At 47.1% G+C, this 24,036-nt stretch overlaps 1 protein-coding gene and 1 long non-coding RNA gene across 2 annotated transcripts; one reads left to right on the top strand and one right to left on the bottom strand.

Moving 5' to 3' along the window:
- The first annotated feature begins 2,618 nt into the window (after positions 1 to 2,618).
- LOC121330044 lies at positions 2,619 to 4,465 on the top strand. Its single transcript, XR_005951833.1, has 3 exons — positions 2,619 to 3,177; positions 3,659 to 3,731; positions 3,974 to 4,465. It is a non-coding gene; the product is annotated as an uncharacterized LOC121330044 (long non-coding RNA).
- Positions 4,466 to 4,838: 373 nt separating this feature from the next.
- LOC121330043 (nuclear export mediator factor NEMF-like) lies at positions 4,839 to 24,036 on the bottom strand. Its single transcript, XM_041276281.1, has 32 exons — positions 23,541 to 24,036; positions 21,476 to 21,544; positions 20,708 to 20,810; positions 20,125 to 20,250; positions 19,642 to 19,790; positions 19,106 to 19,173; positions 18,530 to 18,619; positions 18,144 to 18,217; positions 17,651 to 17,721; positions 16,895 to 16,970; positions 15,907 to 16,047; positions 15,051 to 15,259; positions 14,106 to 14,273; positions 13,523 to 13,586; positions 12,882 to 12,970; positions 12,619 to 12,722; positions 12,437 to 12,499; positions 11,918 to 12,030; positions 11,770 to 11,827; positions 11,054 to 11,112; positions 10,690 to 10,804; positions 10,228 to 10,597; positions 8,893 to 8,941; positions 8,568 to 8,617; positions 8,268 to 8,424; positions 7,959 to 8,036; positions 7,045 to 7,239; positions 6,696 to 6,734; positions 6,160 to 6,266; positions 5,671 to 5,714; positions 5,454 to 5,533; positions 4,839 to 5,150 (listed from the first exon to the last, which is right to left on the bottom strand). Exons 1-32 carry the CDS (start codon positions 23,597 to 23,599, stop codon positions 5,073 to 5,075), a joined length of 3,315 nt encoding a protein of 1,104 aa, XP_041132215.1. The 5' UTR covers positions 23,600 to 24,036; the 3' UTR covers positions 4,839 to 5,072.

The raw sequence follows: 24,036 nt of genomic DNA, 5'->3' as shown, positions 1-24,036 counted from the left end.
TTGCCAAGAAATGAAATCTGGATTTAGAAAATGGAATCCAGAAGATGGTGAGCCATTTCATAAAGGTATTCTGTGTTGTGTATATTAATACAGGTAACAAGCACGTTCTCTTCCAGGGTTTTCATTTTCTGTTTAACAGCAGTCATGCGGTATGTTTTTTTTCAATACAGAAATCTGTAAATTATCTAGGATTGTTCTTGTTCAGCACAGGGCTCAAATCTGGAAGTCCGGAAGATTACGTGTTTCACTTATATTTCACACTTTGTGTGAGTGCCCGTTGAAACAATGACATCTTAAAGGGGAAGCAATTTTAGCCACAGTGCAGGGTCTTCATTTTTCCACTGCTGTTGTTGTGTGCTGTGGTTCTAACCTTGACGTGCCGAGGCGGTGCCCTGTTGAACCCCCACGGTATGTCTTGCTGTCTGTCTGTCTGTCTGCAGGCTGTCTGCTCCCCCGCCTCCCCTTCACTAGCTGTGCAGCGGGGTCCCAATCTCCCCCCATGGACAGAGTAGGACCCCAGATCACTCCTCACTACACATCGTCCCGCCTAGGACAGAGTAGGACCCCAGATCACTCCTCGCTACACATTGTCCCGCCTAGCCCCTACCGAGTTCTCACATGTGTTTCGATCTGCAGGAAGAAAAGGGCCACCGAAGGAGATGTCCCCCAGTCCATGTCGGGCAGCTGTGCTGTGTGTGTGGACGGGGTGCTCTACCTGTTTGGAGGGCATCACGCCAGAGGAAACACCAACAGGGTGGGTGGGCCTGCGTAATAACAAAACAAGCCGTTCAGCACTCCAGCCATGCCAGAGCAAGCGGGTGCAGCCTGAGCTGACATCATGCACCACTGTGTGCAGAGGATCCAATCTGCAGGTTTTTCTCACCCGCAGACATGTTAATTGTTCATTTTTTGCCCCTTTCTGTCAATCCAGTTGCACAGGCTCCCTCTGAGATCCACAGACACACTTCACTGGGAGAAGATGAAAGAATTGAAAGGGATGCCACCAACGTCCAAGGACAACCTCGGCTGCTGGGTGTACAAGAACAAGTAAGAGTGAAAAGCCGAGACCTGTCAATGCTTCCGTGTTTCAATTGCTTTGTAATCCAGGCTCGTAATTGTAACGTAATGCTCCCCACCCCTACACCTGTGACCTCTCACTGTATTTGGTAGAATGGAAAAAAAGAGAAATGTTTCTGCTCTTGACCTTCTGGGGTTGTGTAACGTGGCAGGGTAGTGGTATGTTGCACAAGCTTTGCAGTTAATTAGCCTTGTGCAAGATTGCATGTGCAGGGCTGAGTGAAGGAAGTGCATCTCATGCATTGTTCTTTTGTTGCATTCATGGAAACCGAATAAAGCTGAGAAGCTACAAACTCACTCGCACTAGTTTTGTCAGTGCACAGTACTACATTGCATTCATGCCTTTGCAAGGGCTGCTGTATTCACAGCATGCTTATGAGCTTTCACTAGTGATTTTGTATGCTTCAGTGTTGTGGAGTACTGCATGGTAATAAACATACATTCTTATAGTTTAACTCAATGTATGATTGCTGAAGCCTAAACTTTGTTGCAAAGTTCTGAAAAAGCTGAGGTCCAATAGTTATTACTTGTGCCATATTAACAGAAATGCACATTTAAATTAATTAAATACGTACTCTGCACACACACGGACCTGTTTTTCCAGGAGCAATGCTAGACCTTTTACGATCCCAAAATCAAATTTAAATAAATAAATGCCTTTGGGTTGCAGCCATGGCTAAAGCGCTGTACTTAAATAATTGGGCAAGCGCACCTGTTTTACTTACCGAGACGTGTTCTCCTTTCAAGTTTTCTTCGGAGGATATGGCTACGTTCCACATGGGACACATCTTGGAACGTTTGAATATGATGTAACGTCCTTTTCGGTAAGACATTGTCCATGTCTGTCTGTTTCTATTGTATGAATAGCATTCTTCTATGAGCACTCGATGGAATTCTATTTAAACTTAAATCTGTTTTTGTTGTTTCAGGCAAATAATGCTGCTCGAGGTTGGAATAACCATATTCACGTACTGGACCTGGAGACGTGTGCCTGGAGTCAGCCAGTGACAAAGGTAAGCTGATTAGAATTCCAGTCATTCTTCAGAATGAAAGGGGGCTCTGACACCTGCTGGGAACATTGTTAACCTCCTCCACCTCTCTCCTTGTCTCCCAGTATGGGAATCTACCCCTTCCTTCATAGATACTGGGACCCAGAACATTGCTACTGATGTGAGTGGAGCGACACTTACTATTGTACCAGTGTGCAGTATGTATTGATAGTACTGACAGTGTTAACACACAGGTTCCCTTGCCTGTGCCTGTATTCTCAAAACTCTCAACAGCTAGCCTGTTCCTGTTGTTCTTAGTGTTATTAATGTTGATGCGATTGTCCTCTCAGGGGAACCCTCCTTCTCCGAGGGCTGCTCACGCTGGTGCCACGGTTGGAAATCTGGGTTTTGTGTTTGGTGGCCGATACAGGGCAGGCACACTTTACAAAGTAATACACGTTTCTCAGTTTGACAAAAAACTTTTCTTTGCCAAAATGCATTTTAATGATTATGTTTTCCAACCTCCCTTTGGCAATAGGAGTCCCAGCTGAACGACCTGTTCAGCATTAACATGGATACCTGGGAATGGACTGAAATGTAGGTCTAGAATACTGGAGGATGTTATTCATTGATTTATTGCAGGGATGGAAATAGACTGTGGTTTCATAGCGTTTGATCGATTCCTGGTTTTACTACTGTGAGTTTAATAAGATACCCGGAGCGTGTTACCTATTCACACTGCAGCTGATCAAGCTTGTATTAAAACCTTGACTGGGTGAAACTGCTGTACAGTAGGAGTCTGATTTCCATCCCTGTATTTGTGTGTGTTTTTAAACAGCTCTTTAAACAGGGACTGGCTCAGTAATAGCTTGTTTACATTGTACATCAGCAATGTGTTTATTTGTGTGTACACAGATACAGCCAATCAGCACAGTGGTGTTGACTGTGTGTCTCTGTCTCTGTGGGTTTGACGGTCTGTGTGTCTCTCTTGCCCCTTTTAGTATTGTACCACACCAGGGCCCCGTGGGGAGGTCGTGGCACTCCCTAAAGCCAGCGTCCCCCGATCATCTCTTCCTGTTTGGTGGCTTCACGACAGATAAGCAGCCGCTGAGTAAGAGTCCAGAGCAGCATCTTAACAGAGAGATCTGCAAACCCCTTTCTTTATTCTCACAAGTGCTTTGTTTTTTTTTACTTAGTGTTTACCGTCCTTATTTTACCCGTTCATGCATGAAATACTGAAAATAACTGAAAGTAGTAGTTTTGGACACAATTAATACATTTAACATTTTTCCATAGCTTTATATGGGGCGGGGAGGGGGAGTGGCATCCTCATATGATGTCATCATGCACCTTCCATGCATCCCCACATAAAGAGTTCTTTGTATCCTTCCCCACACGAGTTTGTCGTGCATGAATGGGTAAATATTTCTGCGGTGCTTGGTAGAAATGCATGCTGGGACAGACCTGTACAGAGAAGCTGGTAAAACACAGCAGCTTGTTTAATACTTGACCACACAGGTTTTCAGTCACCTTTTAAAATTTGTCTAATGGATATTTAAACCTTTAAAAAAAAAGTTTTTTTTTTTTTAAAGGTGATGGCTGGCTTTACTGCATTAGCAGGAATGAATGGAAACCATTTAAACACAACAATGCAGAGAAGCCCAGGTAAATTCACACACTTCCTTTCTCCTTTTATGTGTTTATATACCTTCATGATATTTACATGAAAGAAAAGCATTTGAGAGAAGTTCAGCTGTCTTCTTCATTCTACAATGTTTCTTCTGAGTGCCCTGTAAGATTTGCAGACTGAGTGAAGGTTTTGCATTGCGCTCCCTTTGATTTGCAGACAGTGAAGGTTTTGCATTGCCTGCTCTGATGTTGTTTCTCTGCCTGTGATGTGTCTGTAGGCTCTGGCACACTGCCTGCTCCAGCGAGGAAGGGGAAGTGTTTGTGTTCGGTGGATGTGCGAACAATCTGCTGTCTCATCACCGCGCTGTAAGTCGACACCTTTCAGGATAAAAGCCTCTTAATTGAATTCCATTCCCCTGACACAGGAGATCAATACGAAGTGTCAGGCTTCGCTGTATACTGAAGGGAGTCTGAAGCGGCTGTTGAGATTGTTCAAGACTGCACTGTGCTGCTTGTTGGCACAAGACTGGTCATTCTCAGCTATCACAAGTTCAGGCAGTGTGTTTTTCATACTGATCCAAATGAACAGATGCAGAAGTGGATGTTATCAGTGTCTTGGCACCTGCATCGCTGAAGGTTTAACTGCTGTGATCTGCTACCAGTTGATTTCGGAGAATGATGCATCATCGTTTTTAGAAACTCTTTTTGCTCATAGTTACAGGAGTGTAGATCTCTGTGTCTTAATAAAGTTTGCTTTATTTTGTTCCCGAGGTGTTTGAAAGCATAGGATTTACTTATTGTAAAAAATAAAAAAAGAAGACAACAGCTGCATTGTTAAGAGAGCCCAAGGGATTTTTTAAATTCTTTATTTTAAGTTTTCGTCATCTGCATCTGTTTTGTACAGTATATTGTGTGCACTTTTCTATTGGCGATTATGAACTAATTTTGTATGCAGGCAGCAGATGTTTCAGAATGTTTTGCAGTAACACTGTTCATGCTGACTGATGCTGGAGAGGTGACCCTACAGCACCAGCACATCGATTTCACGTTAATGAACGCGTGCAGGGGCAGTGCCCCACACTGGAGCCTCTCTTTCACAGCACAAGCAAAAGTGGCTTCGTTGGACATCCTGTTAAGCACTGGGGTGGGGAGAGTGAAGAGTGATTCTTTGTATAAATCTGTATTCTAATACAATGTTTAAGAACAGCAATCAAACTGTACTCTGGCTTTTTTTGTGGTGGGGGGTGGGGAAACAGAGTAGAGTGCCTTGTAAATCAAGCGGTATTAGTTTTAGAGTCTGTACAATTCTTACACTTTAGATGTGTGATGTTATTTTTCACTTTTTAAAGTTTTTTGACAGCGAAGTCCCCGGCGGATTTATTTCTTTTTTGCTGCCAGCAGGTTAGGCGCCGACACTTTGACTTTTCCAGCTATATTTCGGGATAAATCCGTATCCTGAAAAAAACAAAAGACAGTTTTAAAATGATTAACGTATGTAAAAAAAACAATTTTAATATAAATGATTCTAGCTCTTCAGAGATACAGCCCTCATTGCTGGTGCTAAGTCTAGCTCTTCAGAGATACAGCCCTCATTGCTGGTACTAAGTCTAGCTCTTCAGAGATACAGCCCTCATTGCTGGTGCTAAGTCTAGCTCTTCAGAGATACAGCCCTCATTGCTGGTGCTAAGTCTAGCTCTTCAGAGATACAGCCCTCATTGCTGGTGCTAAGTCTAGCTCTTCACAGTAATTGAAGGTTACCTTCACACTGCGGAACAGATCTTTCTCTCTTGGGGTAGCGTCTCTGGCGTGCATGAAGCTGTGCACAGCGGTTCTGGCAGCTAAAAAGACAGTTAAAACTGTTATTCGTGTGTATTGGACATGCGGAGGTGTGTTTTGTAGATACTGTAAAATGTATTAAAAGCAGAGAAACTGTTTCTCAAATGCTCATAGACTGTTCAGGTACCAGATCTCTTACCTTTTCCTTTCTTCTGAGTTCCAGGGGTAAGTTTCACCTTGTACCTTAAAAACAAGGAGGTAACCCACACATTATATCTCTACAGTGAGCAACTAAATGACACTCCTTCATTTTATCATAAAACCCACATTTCAGTGACACTAAAATTAAATGAGGTCTAATCATATATATATAAAAATATATATATAAAAAACACACATTTTTCTTACAATGCAAAAATGTTAATTGGAAATATTAAAATTATACCATACATTTAAGCTAACAAACGTAAATGTGGGCCAAAATTTCCTCTACATACCAACCTTTTGGAGCACTTAAAAATACGGCAATACCAGACCAGGTAGAAAGTGTGCAACTCAGGGATTCCTATGCTGGCACACAGGTCCCAGGGTGTTAATTTCAACTTCTGACTAACCCTGTATCTAAACAAAACTGTAAATTTAAAAATGCACCTTTTGTCTTAAAAGCACTGAAAGGTAGAAGACTCACTTGTAGTTAGTGAGTGCTGTATAGGGTGAGCACACAGGCACGGCAAACAGCAGCACATCCTCTGGGTGAGGCTGGCCCGTCAGAGAGTCAAGCAGGTTCTCCCCTTCCTGCAATGACACAACATGGGTTAGGGTTAGTGTTGTGTGTGGGTTAGGGGTTGGGGTTAGTGGATTGCCACCAGGGAGTCTCAACTCCAGGGTCAAGGTTTAGGGTTCAAATCTGCACTGCTTTGCAGTGCACGTGTGAGACATTTAAAAAGAGACACACGTCAAAACATCCCTCAGACCGTCTCAGCAACTGCTCTGTGTAGCTACTGTACATCAACCCCCAACTGAAAAACAATCAGCAAGCTTCGAGTAGTTCAATTATATTCCTACACCTCTGATCAAGAGCATCCATCTGAAACACATGTAACCGAAAGGCAAGCTGCAGCTCTTAAGCAGTTTACCAGCTAAATCACTGGAGTTGCAAGCACTCTTAGAATGATCAGAGGCAGCTCTCTGTAAGGCATTTTGAAGTGTAGATCAATGACTTACCTCTGGTCCTTGTGGCTCCAGATCTTGATCTTCAACATCCTGGAAAGTAAAATGGGTGCTTCTGTTACTTCAACACAAGCAAACAAATCTGTATAAGCTTTACAGCATAACTGACTGATCTGACTGTTTTATGAAAATAAATTGTTATTAGAAGCAACTTGTTACAAGCGGAACATTTGTAACCTCGCTCTGCGTGCGGCTGTGCCGTCGCTGGCCTCAGCCTGAACTCAAACTGCAGGACATGTAAAACACATTCCGTTCCATTCCACAACCCTGCATGCTGGAAATACGACTTCCATTGCACACCTTACCCAGTGACTCACTGGCTGCAAGCTGCAGGAAGGGGTACCTTGTCATCCTGGTCCTGAGCCGCACCCTCCAGAGTCACCTCTTGCATCTCCTCCACTAGTATCTGAACTGGTTTCCTCCCAGTGCTCCCCTGCTGGCCCGCTTTGGGTTTCTGCAGGTTTTTTCTAGCCTGCTCCTCTTTCGATTTCCCTTTTTTCCCTTTCTTTACTTTCTCTTCTTTATTCGACACTGCAGACTGAAGAAAACAAAAACACATTCACTGTAAATATGAACACTTGCAAAGAACATGCTCAGGTTATCACTAGGATGCGAAAGCCTCTGGATTTTGAAAGTGAAGGTAGAACGTATTTCCTTGATGTACGGAGAGGATGCCAGTTCATCCGGTGCTAATGCTCTGGGCTCATCTGTGCTTTGAATACCTTTGAATTGTACAGAGAATAATATTTCAATCATCCCGCTGTGCAACTGAGTAGCAATTTTGCAGTCTGATAGCAACTGGAAGGTTAGGATTAAAGTAAAGGTTTTGGGGTGAAATTCCTGGAAGTTCCTGCAGCATTTACCTCTGCAAGAAACAACAACATACTTTACTCAGGGCTTAGAAATCTGCATTATTTTAAACTGAAGTACAGAAGTTCTGATTAGATGTCGAGTTACAAACACAGTTGTAAACTGGACTGCGAGCTGCAATAGTATTGTTGTCTCAGAGCTGCAATAGTATTCTTCACACAGAGCTGCAATAGTATTCTTCTCTCAGAGCTGCAATAGTATTCTTCACACAGAGCTGCAATAGTATTGTTCTCTCAGAGCTGCAATAGTATTGTTCTCTCAGAGCTGCAATAGTATTCTTCTCACAGAGCTGCAATAGTATTCTTCTCACAGAGCTGCAATAGTATTCTTCTCACAGAGCTGCAATAGTATTCTTCACACAGAGCTGCAATAGTATTCTTCACTCACCCCCAAGAGCTTCATGCGGAGCTCCCGGTCTTCCTCATCCTGATCCTTATACTTCTCTTTGATTTTCTTCAGTTTGTTCTGAGTGAAGGAAAAACAACACAATTCTAAACACACTGCAATACAGCTTTCCTTGCATCAGTAAATGAAATGAACTGAATTCATGCTAGCTCAGTGCCCCCAATAAGCATTTAAGCAGCCTAGCGTGTAAGCAGAGTGTAATGATATGCAGCTCATTTCAAGGGGGTCCTGGTAAATGTGGAACAGCATTCAGACAGACCCTGTCCCTGTGGGTTCAGAGCGCTCCGTTACCTTCTGGCCTCGTTTCACAGCCGGCTGGGATGAGCTGGTCTTGGAGGTTTCCTGACTGTCCGGATTGACTGCTGAGGGTTTCTTACTCTTCTTCTTCTCCTTCTTCTCTTTCTCTGCTTCCTCCTCATCATCAAAATCATTCTGCTTCTTCATTTCTCTGGAAATAACAAACGATGCTGTCATATATTATGAGACACGCACACGCGCACACACACAGACACAGACAGACACGCACATGCACACAGACATGCACACACAGACAGACACACACACTTCCATAAAGCTAAGCAGTTTCTTCACCTTCTCTGCTTTGCGGAGACATGTTTCCTTCCCTGTGCTGTGCCATCATTCTAAATAAAAAAGAAAGAAAGACAGACTGTATTGATTTGTTCTGCAGACTGGTAATACATCTCACCTCTACCAAGTTAACCCATGCCTGACTTACAGAACATACTTCAATAGTGCGCATGTGGTACTTTCAGTTTGAATGTGAAGCACTGAATTATTCTTCACAGTTCATTGTTTTCATTTCAGAATACCATTCCTCCTTCATCTTGTTTATTGCAGGCGTTTCCAGTGAACTACACTGCACTGCGTGTGTAAACTGAAAGCATGAAGTCCTCACCTGGCTTGCAGGGTCGTCTTTACAAGTTTTAGGAGTTACTGAAATAGACCTGGAAAGAGTAATGGCAAAAACACAAAGCTTTAATAACTTGCATATTCAGAACACACCAGCATTAGTGTTTTCTTACAAATACAAAGGCCAGCCAAATGACTTTCTGGTGCAGACTTTCCTTTAAGGGCAACATTTTACAACACTGAAGCCCCCCAAAACTAACCCTGCTCCAGGCCTTACAATACAAAGGGACTGCAGTGTCAGAAAACAGGGGCTCTGCTGCTTACCCCCAAAGAAACGGAGGTTTCCTTCTAGAGCTTTGACACCACACACATGCAGGGACGGAAATAAGACTCCTATTGCACCAGCTTGATTAGCCACCGGGTGTATAGGCAGCAAGCAAGGTGTGTCTTATTAAAGTCCCTGAAACCCGGAATGGATCACACTGCTGTGCAATGGGAGTCTTGTTTCAAGCCCTGACATGGATTCCAGTGACTCTGAAGTGAGCATGGAGAGTGTGTGATAAACAGTACTGGTCTATAGAGGAGTTCAATGTTCAGTGTGCCACATAAAGAAGCTAGCCTTAGTGTTTCCACCACAGGATTTTCTTCACTGTCTTTCATTTATAATGAATTGATGCGTAGTAATTGATAGAAGAGATGGGAGGGCTTGTCTGATTGGTTACAAGCATTCCCGCTACGTTAACCCTTTGCGGTCCAATGCAGGACCAGGTCCAACATCATCAATAAGACGTCAAGCACAGGTCTCTAGTCATTTTTTCTCCGGAAAAAGCAGAGAAAACCTTTCAATGGCCGAGTGTGACAGATAGGAGGTGAATCAAAAAAAAAAAAACAAGGGGGGAGGGGAGTATCAGATAGCCCCATGCACCACAGAGATAACATGGACACAAACAAAAAGGACATAGCTGCTTCTGCATCCAGCGCTAAAAAGAATATCACGGACATTTGCAGTGAACAACGACTTGGATCGCATTATTGAGGAGTTGTGATAAAACGAGTGATCAGGAGAGAATTTATCAGTATGCACGTCTATAAAGAGGTATGTGAAATACAGCGAACAAGGGGTGGGACTTGGCTGGAGATGCAGTACTGAGTGTCCTTTTTCAATTCAGTGACTTAAACCTGTTTTACTCTGGGGGGGGGGGGGGGGAAATAAAATTAAAACGTGTGTGTAAAATAAACAGCGCGTGCAAAAAAAAAAATTGGACCTGACGCGCCTGACAAGTGCTGAGTAAATGGACCACTAAGGGTTAATGTTTGTGTGTGGATTCCCTACAGTTTAAGCGTTTAGGAAGTTAAGGGAGAGCCAGCAGCCCTGCGGTACCTCAAAGGCTGGAGATGCGACAGTGTGATGGTGGTGTCTGGGTAGCTGAACTCCTCTCCTTTCTCTTCCTTTTTCACATGAGCAGCGTTGTCTGCTCCCTCTTCCCCCTTCTCCTCCTGCAGCCCGGGTGCTGCTCCCTGCTCTGAGCGGCTGCTCTCCAGATGCCCCTCCTCCTCCTCCTCCTCCTCCCGGGGTCCGGACGCTGCTCCCTTCTCTGAGGGGCTGCTCTCCAGCTGCCCCTCCTCTCCCTCTGTATCAGATTCCTCTGTGGAGTTCTCTCCCGTCTCCTCCGGGTCCCCTGCCTGCCTCTCCTCTCCATCTCCCTCAGTCTGCCCCGCATCTCCACTCCCCTCGTTGCTGCTGTCGTCTCCTTCAGAGGAAGGACATAGAGATCTTTACTGCAAGCCCGATCACAATGGCACCCAGCTGTGAAGGTTTAATTGCGTGGAATCTAATAAATACCTAGCAGTTCAGTGTCTTCAGACAGCAGGTCAGTGCTGGTCTCGGTCTCCATGTCTTCCTCCACTGCTCTCACTTTCCTCTCTCCTCTGTGTCTCCACACACAGGGCTCGTCAACCTGGGAACCACCAGCAAACCGCATTCTCATTCACTGCAATACACTGGACCGCTGCTACTGTGCTACAAACACACAGACAGTTTCCCCACTCGCTTTAAAGTAAAGCCCATAAAAACTTTGCCAAGGCAAACTGATTCCCCAGCAAGCCGTACACTTCCCCATGGTGGCTACTCATGCTTTATTTTTCTGTCAAACCTTTCCAGTCTCACCACTCTGCTATTTCAATGCAATCCCTTAGTGTTGTCTTACCTTGAACAGGAAGCCAAATCCCATCATAAGATAGGAGGGAGGGAGGAAGTTCTTTTTACCTGCAATGAAGATCGCAGCGTCACCCCTGTTCAGGAGCCTGGAGTCATGCACAGCAATATACAAACAATGAACATGCCTGAGTGTACTCCACACATATTGAATGGATCTGAGGCTCACTGCGGAAAACAGTGTCCCCGAGCAGCAACAGTTCAGAGGGCAAGTGTTATTTTGCTCATATTTAGAATTATGACTGTGTTGTCTGCTGTGTACGACTCTAATCTACCCTATATAATCTTACTATACATATATATATATATAATCATCAATTACTATATACTGCTGATCACCAAAAGATTACATTTTTAATGAGTCTTTTCAAAAAGACACATATAATTCCAGACAGAAATGCAGGACGTTGCCACATTCCAACCACAAGCTAATAATAATAATAATAATAACAATAATAATAATAATAATAATAATAATAATAATAATAATAATAATAACAATAACAACAATAATCAACAAACAACAACAACAACAACAACAACAACAACAACAACAACAACAACAACAACAATAATAATAATAATAATAATAAATAATGATAATAATAATAATAACAGACCGTGGCTGTGGATCAATTCCTTGCACAGATGAGGAGCAGTGGTGTTATTGTGAAGCACACTAGATAAATGAAGAGCTCTCATTCTCACCTCTGATCATGAAGCTTCCAGTGGTCAGGTATTCCCCAGTGGGTGCGGTTTTGGACACCTGCAGGACAGATTGATAAGCTGGTTACGGTGCTACAGACAGCGGGTAGTACAGGGTGGTGAATGAGACTGGGCTCCGGGGGCAGTGTACCTGGTGATGGTGGACCCACCAGGCGCTGGTGATGACCTTCGCGTCCCAGGCAGCGCTGTAACAGACCGCCATGGTCCCAGCCTCCGTCAGAGTGCGAGGGGGGATCGGTTCTCCTGCAACACAGCACAGACCAGAACACAGCACAGAACACAGGAGAGATCAGAACACAGATCAGACCAGAACACAGCACAAACCTGAACATAGATCAGAACACAGACCAGAACACGGCACAAACCAGAACACAGGAGAGATAAGAATACAGATCAGAACACAGGAGAGATCCAAACACAGGATATGAGAAAAATGTCACATTCTCATTGTGAAATGGTTCCCACACAGGAGCTACAAGAGCAGCTCCTTCACCCAAGCTGGTCAAGGTTTCTGAAAGTCCCTCTCCACGTTACAGCTCCCAATTGCTGTTAAACACACTGTTTTAAACAGGCACCCACTGTCACAGAGGTCCCCGAACATCTGCAGCCAGTGTACTTAGACGAAAAAGAAACAAATACAAAGAATCACCGGAGTGGTTTTTGATGACACAGCTCGTAGCTCCATGGAGATCTGCATGCACGTAAATATCACCTAAAAAAAAAAAAAATAGGAATTAAAGATGGGACACGCATTGTCAAAGTGAATAAACAGCAAAGCTTTAACCCAGTGAAAAGAATATAATCACGTGCACCGAGCCCGTCCGCACGCACCTGCTCGCAGGTATCTTTTGACAATCATCTCGTTCTGCTGCTGGTCTCTTCCTGCTATTACGAGATAATTCTCTGAGCTGATAAACCACAGAAACTTTTCAAACCTGAAAGAGAAACAAAATCTTTGTGCAATTTAAAAATACACTGAATGCAATAATTTGAAATCATAAAAACGCATTCAAAAGCTTTCATTGAAAGACAGTCCCCTGACTGAAACGCACTGCTCATGGGATTGTACATCGTGCCCTAATGCAACTCCTCACCAATATACTTTTCTCGCTTTCTGGATAGTGATAACTGTCTGGACTTCTTTAAGGGTCTGTTTGGTTTTCTTCTCCGCAGACTTGAAAGCCTAAGATTAAAAGAAAGAAATCCGTTTCATTATTTAAAACTCTTAACAGTTCACATCACCACTCAACAAGTCATTATAGGTGTTGATATTCCAATGAAACATGCTTGTTGTTTTGAACATGTACACAGGGTTCTGCAGGGTGCGCGACTGTCAGCCTCGCAGGGTTCTGCAGGGTGCGCGACTGTCAGCCTCGCAGGGTTCTGCAGGGTGCGCGACTGTCAGCCTCGCAGGGTTCTGCAGGGTGCGCGACTGTCAGCCTCGCAGGGTTCTGCAGGGTGCGCGACTGTCAGCCTCGCAGGGTTCTGCAGGGTGCGCGACTGTCAGCCTCGCAGGGTTCTGCAGGGTGCGCGACTGTCAGCCTCGCAGGGTTCTGCAGGGTGCGCGACTGTCAGCCTCGCAGGGTTCTGCAGGGTGCGCGACTGTCAGCCTCGCAGGGTTCTGCAGGGTGCGCGACTGTCAGTCTCGCAGGGTTCTGCAGGGTGCGCGACTGTCAGCCTCACAAAACTAAAATGACAGCGAGTGCAGCGCCGGCTTCTCACTGCCTCTCATTACCTTTTCTGCAGCTTCGACGGTCTTCTGCTGTTTCTTGGCTGCATGGCGTTTATGATCGTAGTATCTGAAACACAGATTCAATAGTACATTACACCAAGGGGCCCCCAGAGCAGCTCTGACAGCAATCGCATCACTGCCAGACTGGAACACTGTCAGGATCTCCACCACCACCCTGAACATGTCATGCTTGCACAGGATAAACACTGCAGTGCAGGGCTACTCAACCCTGCTTCTGGAGGGGCGCGGTCCCTCCTGGGTTTTGTTCCAACTGTACCCTAAATTACTTAATTGGACCAATTAAGAGCTTATTAGAAGCTTAATTGGTCCAATTAATCATTTTATTGTGCAGTTAGAACAAAACCCAGGAGGGACAGCGGCCCCCAGGAGCAGGGTTGAGTAGCCCTGCTGTAGCGTGTAGGAATGTATTCAGTACATTTTTAATAAAGGAAGGCTGTGTTCAGGCAGACCAACAGCGGTAGATTATGTCTGTGTAGCTGCACACTGAATACAGCATGAAGCCATAAAACCCAGGGTCTTACTGATGAATTCACCCTCACCTACAAAACCCCACCAGGACTCTTACTTCTTGGCGTTAGCGTAGGCAGACAGGCTGAGGTCGATGTCCACCAGCACGGGCCTGCTCTTCTGAACTTTGTTTTTCGGCTGCCTGTTCTTGTTCTTCTTCTTCTTGCCTTTCGGCTCCTCGGTTTCCTCCTCCTCCTCCTCTTCCTCTGAGGCTCCGTACGGGTTCCTGCAGAGAGACAGCACCTTCATCACTTAATCCCTGGGAATAGGGGCTTGACTCAGGCATGCAAGCCACGGGCAGAGTACTGGAGGTGTAGCAGAGGCCTGTCATGGAACACATCCAGACAGGTGGGAGCCAGACAAGTCACATGACAGCATCCAGTGTGGTTTGTGCAAACGACCCAGCTGCCAGTGCACAGCTCAGTTCCAACCCATTCTGTAACACCGTTGTTTACAAATCAGCCTGCACATGTGCAATACATTACAAGGTGCCGTGCTAACGAATTGTGGCGCTTTCAAACTAATTAAGACCATTAAAATAGCTCCGGAAAGCACGTCACACATTGGTGGCAGGATATAAAAACACAGACCGACAAACACACAATCCAGCCCAAATCCAAATACTAGAAGGGTAATGAGCAGCAGACAGTCCTCTGGATCTGAAAGCCAATGTGCTGCTTCTAGAGCCCCCTGAGAGAGGGTGTTCCACGTACTTGAGCAGCATGGAGAGGAGGCTGGTTAGAGCCCCCTGAGACAGGGTGTTCCACGTACTTGAGCAGCATGGAGAGGAGGCTGGTTAGAGCCCCCTGAGACAGGGTGTTCCACGTACTTGAGCTGCATGGAGAGGAGGCTGGTTAGAGCCCCCTGAGACAGGGTGTTCCACGTACTTGAGCAGCATGGAGAGGAGGCTGGTTAGAGCCCCCTGAGACAGGGTGTTCCACGTACTTGAGCAGCATGGAGAGGAAGCTGGTTAGAGCCCCCCGAGAGAGGGTGTTCCACGTACTTGAGCAGCATGGAGATGTGGTTGGTGTCCAGCTTGAGCTCCTTGACGGCACACGCGACGGGGTCTCCCTGCTCCTGCGCCTCCTTCACGATGAGGCCGATCTCAGCCCAGTCCACCTGATTGGCCAGAGCGCTGCGCACCACCTGGATGGCCCTGTCCACCACGTCCAGGTTCATCTCCACCAGCTCCCCCTTCAGCCGGTCCACTTCCTGGGGTTCAGAGAACACACAGAGCATTTACTATAGCGAGTGATAACTGGCCTTGTCCAAGCAGATCTCAAGATGGAGAAAATATCATTCCACTGAAATAAGAAAACTTGTGAGATTTGGCTGCTCCTGTTTCTTTCACCACATAGTTAATCATGAGATCTGTTTCTCATGAACTGGGGAGTGATTTATTCATTTGTAATATGCTTTTTTGAGGTATATATAAATAAAAACATATGTTGTTGTTGTAAATCCTGATCTAAATTATACTTGCTATAAATGTTTTACTCTATTGTATTAATGTAAAACTACCAAAAAGTCATTAATAAAGTTTTCTTCTGAAAAGGATAATAAAACAACAAGGGAGCTCCCATTCCCTGCGTTGTCTTTCAGCAGCACTGTCTGCCGAGCCAAGCCGGTCCACAAACAAGGTCTTCTTTTTTGGGGTTGATGTAGAAAAATATATACACACTTTCGAGACCACAAAATAAAAACTCAAAACATAATAATCCTAAAAATAAAAATATTCTGAAATGAGTTGGAATAAAAAAAAAAGAGGATAGCTAGAGAGTAAAAAACAAAACACATCAGGGACCGAAGTTAGAATAATAACAGGATTAGGAGACACTGAGTTTTTCTTCCTGTTTTACCTGGGCCTGGTGAAGGGAGTCCAGTCTTTGCATGTGATCCTTGCGGACATTGTCCAGCTTTCTCAAGGCCTGCTTCTCCTGGTGAAGTGCCTTCACGTCGATCTTCTGGCTTTCCATTTTAGAGTAAAATTCATCGACGGCCTAGAAAACAGAAGCGTGGGTCAGTTCAGCCGCAGAGAGTTCTCCCGGTCAGCTCATCCGCAGAGAGTTCTCCCGGTCAGCTCAGCCGCAGAGAGTTCTCCCGGGCAGCTCAGCCGCAGAGAGTTCTCCCGGGCAGCTCAGCCGCAGAGAGTTCTCCCGGGCAGCTCAGCCGCAGAGAGTTCTCCCGGGCAGCTCAGCCGCAGAGAGTTCTCCCGGGCAGCTCAGCCGCAGAGAGTTCTCCCGGGCAGCTCAGCCGCAGAGAGTTCTCCCGGTCAGCTCAGCCGCAGAGAGTTCTCCCGGTCAGCTCAGCCGCAGAGAGTTCTCCCGGGCAGCTCAGCCGCAGAGAGTTCTCCCGGGCAGCTCAGCCGCAGAGAGTTCTCCCGGGCAGCTCAGCCGCAGAGAGTTCTCCCGGGCAGCTCAGACGCAGAGAGTTCTCCCGGGCAGCTCAGCCGCAGAGAGTTCTCCCGGGCAGCTCAGCCGCAGAGAGTTCTCCCGGGCAGCTCAGCCGCAGAGAGTTCTCCCGGGCAGCTCAGACGCAGAGAGTTCTCCCGGGCAGCTCAGACGCAGAGAGTTCTCCCGGGCAGCTCAGCCGCAGAGAGTTCTCCCGGGCAGCTCAGCCGCAGAGAGTTCTCCCGGGCAGCTCAGCCGCAGAGAGTTCTCCCGGGCAGCTCAGCCGCAGAGAGTTCTCCCGGGCAGCTCAGCCGCAGAGAGTTCTCCCGGGCAGCTCAGCCGCAGAGAGTTCTCCCGGGCAGCTCAGCCGCAGAGAGTTCTCCCGGGCAGCTCAGCCGCAGAGAGTTCTCTCGGGCAGCTCAGCCTTGCTAGCAATGTAACTGAACATCGTACATACCTTGTCAAAAGAATCAAATTCCACACATGGGCTCTTTGAATGCTGCGCAAAATAAAACGGGTGGAACTCCTCATATCTGCAAGAAACAGAGCAGAGGGTCAGTTTCAATATTTGAACAAGCCACGGACCTTAACAGAGCAATAACAATAATACTTTATTTTTAAAATAACGCTTTTCGCAATAAAAATTGCTGCAAAGCGCATCACGTGAATAAAAACATTGACAAATTAATACAAGAATACATGAAAAGCAATAAAAGCTAAAGAAACGCACAGAACAGTAAAACAAGGCAGAGAATAAAAGGAACATCCTTTCAGCATAAAAATGCTCCATTAGAAGAGTGTGTTTTTAATCTTGTTTTAAAAGCAATGACACTTGGTGCTTCCCTTACAGAGCTGGGCAGATCACGCAGAGTTCACCTAATCGACAGATGTGAATGCTGTGGTATTTATTTTGGAGAATACTTCTTTAACAAGTGGAGCAGGAATATCCCTGCCCTATCATTTACAAACCTACTTCACTGTATGTAACAGCGTTACAACAAAGTGCGTCAATAACTCTCCCTGGACATTACACTTAGCAAACATGCGCATAGCGGCACAGCAGAGCTTAGATTATCCAAACAGCCCTGGGTATCCTGCCCTGTTGAGTGCTGTGCTCTTCTGCCCTGCTGGCAGAGAGAATGCCCCAGCCAGCCCTCAGTGTCTGGTGTCACAGAACAGTACTGTGTGTGATATACCTCCAGGGGATGCTTACGTGAGCAGTTCTTCAGGGGGCTTGTCCAGGTCCAAACTGGGCTTCTTCTCTCGCTTCTGTATTATATAGCCCTGTAATGTGTGAACAGCAAGCGTCATGAAAGTCAATCTATATCACAATTCACATCCCAATTGAGACCTAATAGCAGCTGCTACACGTGAAGATCTCACACTCCATGACAGAGCCTTGTAAAGGGGCCAACCACAGCGGCTTCTTTCTCTTACACTTTGCATGAGACCCCCCTGAAACTGAGTACGAGAAATATACTCTCAACTTGATTAGAAGCATCCACAGAACACTTCTAAACATACAACACATGCACAGATAGACACAAAAAAACACAGTGTTCAGCTACAGATTCACTTCAGAAACCATTCTGCTTTTTGGAGACACACAAGCTCCAGTCGGGTTCTTAGAGCAAACGCTGCAGCAGTTCTTGAACGATTTATTTATTTATTTATTTATTTATTTTTAGCAGCGCAGGAGCCAGTACCTTTCCGTGAAAGTCAGCAGTTCGCTCCATGAACTCCTCAGCGTTCTGCAGAGCAGCCAGTACCTTCAGCCCCTCTGAAACACAAAACCGCGACTTCAATCAGAGCTACACTTGCTTCATGAGATTTGTGTTTCCACTGACTTCTCAGTGAAGTGTTTCGGTTTAGTTCAAGTGTTCAGAGTGTACACCCCCTTATAGAAAGCGTACCATGACGTCTTTGCATTTTTTTCTCATAGTTATTCTGTGCATTTACCATCGTTTACCATGTTTAGTAAAAAGCTTTACCATACCTCGCTATTCTTTACCATGCTGTATTACACTTCACTTTTAATGTAAAAAAACATTTATAAGTTACAGATGATCAAAACAGACAACGCATGCAGTACCTTGAGAGATGTCAAACTGGGCATCTATCTTGACAAAGCCAGAGAACCCAGCTCCGATCAGACAGTGTTCAATTAAAGTGGAGCCGTACGCTGAAAACCAGAAACATCGAGCAACATGGAAATCAATTCACTAATATCACATTTTAAACACACTGCATCGCCTCACCACTGCAATAGCTCTGTGTTAACCCTTCATCATTGCTTCACCACTGCAATAGCTCTGTGTTAACCCTTCATTGTCGCTTCACCACTGCAATAGCTCTGTGTTAATCCTTCACCCTCGCATAGAAGTCAGCATAGGGTTTAGAACATGCAACACCTCCACTAACAGTACTGTAATGAATCATGGGTCCCCCAAATACCTGCTGTGTGGGATTTATAATGATAAAACTAACACTGATTGAAACAGGTGCATGCCATGACAATGACATCCTGTACAGGACCCCTAAAGAAACAGATCATTCTTTTAAAGCTGTGGGTTTCCATTTGATTCACTGTCCAGCCTGCCAGCCACACTCATGAAGAAATACGAGCGCTTCTCTGCATCCTCGGAAACACTCAGAACAGCAGACTCACGGAGATGTGGATTAAGGATCCTCTTGAGCTGTTCACCCTGCGGCGCATTCGACAATATTTCTGTAAGCCTTGAAAAAAACATGAGAGAAATCCTCATTACTGTCATGACCTTTCCATTATTCAGAGCATCCGAGTAAGAGCAGTGGTGTGACCTCGTGACTTTCAAACAGGACTTTGTGCCAGGCAGGTACTTGTATTACTTTCATTATCAATCTGTGCACTTTCAGCAAGTTTGAAAATAAATAAATAAATGTGTGTCAGAAAAATGCACTTGAATTTTAACTTTAGACTTCAGTTGTAATTATAGAAGCACAATATTAAGCATGGTGATGGCACTTTTTGTAATGCTTTTGATTTGTACACAGTTAAACCCAGACAGTCTTTCCCTGAAAGTATGAAAACAATCTGATGTCAGAACTGAAACGGAGCGATTCCCTCTGAATCAACAGCTGAAGACGTGTCTGGAACAGAATCCCACAGGCTGAAAAAGCAGCGCGTCAATCCCCTGAACAAGAGCCACTTCCAGACATCAATACCTCTCCAGGCTCATCAGAGGCTGGGCTGCCTTGGCGTTTTCCACAGGGTAGCGCTCCCTCACAGCAATCTTCACGTCTTCTGCCTCTGCTGTTCGAAACCTCAGCAGGTTCAGAATGGTGTATTCGTGGTCTGTGAGAACGATATTCCCCTGAAACACACCCAACGACAACACGTCAGTGCAACACGCTGACGGCACAGTCAACCCTGCCAGTCTCAGGGTTAACTGCCCTCAGACAGTTTGGGACAGGTCAGGCTTTTCAACTCGCATCGCAATGCATTCTGGTATACTGTCTCAAGTGCCTTTCACAGCAGGACTACACTTACCAGATTGCACTGGGGTGAGAACTGAACAGCCTGAACTGTTGTTCTGTGCATGGAGTCACATGGTCACGCTAGCCAATCTGAAAAGTGCACTTGTAGGAAGTTGTGGCCGATTACTTGCAGATTGATTGGACTGATCGTTCAGGTTTGCTGAGCCTCACCCTGTCGTACAGCTCAACAATCAGGTGGTAGGCCGCCTCGTCTGAGCCGAACTGGAAGTCAACGATGCGGTCGACACCCAGCTGCTTCACGCAGACCAGCCGGCGGGACTTCAGGTGCTTGCGGCACTACAAAGAAAATATTCGAATAAAACAGAGAAAATATCTGGGAACCTCACAGAGAGGTCCTGCAGCAAGCACACCGTACACCTGGCTTCAGTCAGAACGGCACATGCATTAGGGTGACCATATGGCTCTGTCTTTAGAGAGACAGTGTGGGGCAGCTCAGGGTGTTCAAGTGCCATCGCACTGCATTCTGGTATGTTTTACCTGCCGCTTGTCTTACTTGTTGAAGAGAAGCAGGACTATACTTAGCAGGATGCACTGGGATAGGTGTTAGGAATCCTGAGCTGTCCTGTAAGCACGATCATGTGGTCACCCTAATTGTAATAAATACACAAGCCAGAACTGATCTCCAACAGCATGTGAACAAACAGCATCTTATGAGACGAATCTTCAGTTTACAGAACTGATCTCCAACAGCATGCAAACAAACAGCATCTTATGAGACGAATCTTCAGTTTACTTTCATGGCAAAGCCTGAAGGCATCATGTTCTTGGGCCATTCGAACTCTGTCGTGTGAATCCTGATCCCAGACTCAAGCAGAAGAACAGCTTTGGAGTCCGGTCTGCAAATCAAACACACCAAAATTCAACACGATCTTCCTCTAGTATGTAAATACAGATATACAGAGTATTTCAGTTTGAATACCTACCATTAATAATTATTATTATTATTATTTTTATTATTTTACTTGTCAAGTCTCGTTATTGACCTCTAAAAAGTTTATTGAACCACATTTGCGTTATCAAAATAGAATTTAAAAAAAATAAGTCTGAAATAAAACATTCCTTAAAAGAGCAAAACAGTCCTTCCAAGTTTTGTTTTGAAGGCCTGCAAAGCCCAAAAAGATCAAACTGGTAGAACAGGAATGGAAATCTGTAAATAACTCTCCCATCTCCCAGTCTGAACCATTCTCTGTTTCACTGTGCGTTCAGACACACGTTAGAGTCAGCAAGCTCGGACGTGTACGATCCAGCTCACAGCCTGAACGACCTCCCATTGCTATGGTATAGGACGGTGGGTTAAATCCCTGGATCTCGGTGGTGTTGGGAATGTGTTATCCGTGCAGTCTGCAGAAGTACCGGGTTACTGATGCTGTACTGAGCGTGTCTGTTCACAGTCCCACTCCCTGAATCTCGATCTTTACAGTACACCGTGAGGCTGGGTTCAAACACATATATACAGTGGCCTGGCTACAGGTCGTAACGTTGAGATAAACTCAACACTTACTTTTGCAGTCGGATGAGGTAAGTCTTGGTGTCAATATCGTATACGTTGTTCACTCTCATTCCAAGCAAGCTGTGAAAAACGGTCAAAACAATTTACAGCAAACAAAGTTACAGTCATGAGGAAAAGAATTACGCAGCAGAAGTTTCATTTAAAAATAAGGGTGCCGAACATATTAAACCAATTACAAAGATCTGATTAAGGGCAGAAACACTGCTGGGATGGTGTAAACTGGATGGTTATAGCAATGGCACTGGTAAAACAGTGTTTATATAATGAGTTACAGAATCCCCGCCTGCACCGCACGCACGGACAGTGCTCCTAACTGTACCTGCAGGCTGCCGGGGCAGAGCTCCTAACTGTACCTGCAGGCTGCCGGGGCAGAGCTGTACCTGCAGGCTGCCGGGGCAGCGCTCCTAACTGTACCTGCAGGCTGCCGGGGCAGCGCTCCTAACTGTACCTGCAGGCTGCCGGGGCAGCGCTCCTAACTGTACCTGCAGGCTGCCGGGGCAGCGCTCCTAACTGTACCTGCAGGCTGCCGGGGCAGAGCTCCTAACTGTACCTGCAGGCTCCTAACTGTACCGGCTGCCGGGGCAGCGCTCCTAACTGTACCTGCAGGCTGCCGGGGCAGAGCTCCTAACTGTACCTGCAGGCTGCCGGGGCAGCGCTCCTAACTGTACCTGCAGGCTGCCGGGGCAGAGCTCCTAACTGTACCTGCAGGCTGCCGGGGCAGCGCTCCTAACTGTACCTGCAGGCTGCCGGGGCAGAGCTCCTAACTGTACCTGCAGGCTGCCGGGGCAGCGCTCCTAACTGTACCTGCAGGCTGCCGGGGCAGCGCTCCTAACTGTACCTGCAGGCTGCCGGGGCAGCGCTCCTAACTGTACCTGCAGGCTGCCGGGGCAGAGCTCCTAACTGTACCTGCAGGCTGCCGGGGCAGCGCTCCTAACTGTACCTGCAGGCTGCCGGGGCAGAGCTCCTAACTGTACCTGCAGGCTGCCGGGGCAGAGCTCCTAACTGTACCTGCAGGCTGCCGGGGCAGCGCTCCTAACTGTACCTGCAGGCTGCCGGGGCAGCGCTCCTAACTGTACCTGCAGGCTAGGCTGCCGGGGCAGAGCTCCTAACTGTACCTGCAGGCTGCCGGGGCAGCGCTCCTAACTGTACCTGCAGGCTGCCGGGGCAGAGCTCCTAACTGTACCTGCAGGCTGCCGGGGCAGCGCTCCTAACTGTACCTGCAGGCTGCCGGGGCAGAGCTCCTAACTGTACCTGCAGGCTGCCGGGGCAGGGCTCCTGCCGGGGCAGCGCTCCTAACTGTACCTGCAGGCTGCCGGGGCAGAGCTCCTAACTGTACCTGCAGGCTGCCGGGGCAGAGCTCCTAACTGTACCTGCAGGCTGCCGGGGCAGAGCTCCTAACTGTACCTGCAGGCTGCCGGGGCAGGGCTCCTAACTGTACCTGCAGGCTGCCGGGGCAGAGCTCCTAACTGTACCTGCAGGCTGCCGGGGCAGAGCTCCTAACTGTACCTGCAGGCTGCCGGGGCAGCGCTCCTAACTGTACCTGCAGGCTGCCGGGGCAGCGCTCCTAACTGTACCTGCAGGCTGCCGGGGCAGAGCTCCTAACTGTACCTGCAGGCTGCCGGGGCAGAGCTCCTAACTGTACCTGCAGGCTGCCGGGGCAGCGCTCCTAACTGTACCTGCAGGCTGCCGGGGCAGAGCTCCTAACTGTACCTGCAGGCTGCCGGGGCAGCGCTCCTAACTGTACCTGCAGGCTGCCGGGGCAGAGCTCCTAACTGTACCTGCAGGCTGCCGGGGCAGCGCTCCTAACTGTACCTGCAGGCTGCCGGGGCAGCGCTCCTAACTGTACCTGCAGGCTGCCGGGGCAGCGCTCCTAACTGTACCTGCAGGCTGCCGGGGCAGCTCCTAACTGCTCCTAACTGTACCTGCAGGCTGCCGGGGCAGCGCTCCTAACTGTACCTGCAGGCTGCCGGGGCAGCGCTCCTAACTGTACCTGCAGGCTGCAGCAGGCTGACGGCTTGTTGAAGTCACTACGACACTCGTGTAAGTTGTCAATTACCTGCTGTTGAGCTCAGCGATGACAGCTCTGATGTCCACGGTGTTGAATCTGGACTTCATGGTGATGCCAGTAACACACCCAGTTAACTGAGACACGTCGCAGCTTCACAGGACCGACGATTCAAACCTCTGCCTGGGCAATGCTTACCCACGTAATGTAGAGAGCACCAGCACGCAGGCGCGTCGGGCTACGGAAAGCCAGCTGTTCTTCCTTTCTCCGCGTTTCTAAATGACCGAAATCATTACAGTGCAGATCGCCAGACTCCACGCTAGGGGGCGAAATTGTAAGCGTCTGTCGTCAGCGCTTCGCAGGATTTGCGTTTGTATTTGCAGCCTCGCTGCTCGCCGGGCGCGGTGGAGAGCGCCTGTAATCCTCGCTGCTCGGGAGGATGAGGCTGGCGGGTCGCTGGAGCTCCGGAGCTGCAGGCTGCAGCGGGCTGTGCCGAGCGGGTGTCCGCACTAAGCTCGGTACATCCACAGTGTAGTGCAGTCATGTG

The sequence above is a fragment of the Polyodon spathula genome, chromosome 17 (genome assembly GCF_017654505.1).
Source record: "Polyodon spathula isolate WHYD16114869_AA chromosome 17, ASM1765450v1, whole genome shotgun sequence".
NCBI classification, from domain to species: domain Eukaryota; kingdom Metazoa; phylum Chordata; class Actinopteri; order Acipenseriformes; family Polyodontidae; genus Polyodon; species Polyodon spathula.
Note: the sequence above shows the minus strand (reverse complement) of the source record. Positions and strands in the feature narration are given on the sequence as shown.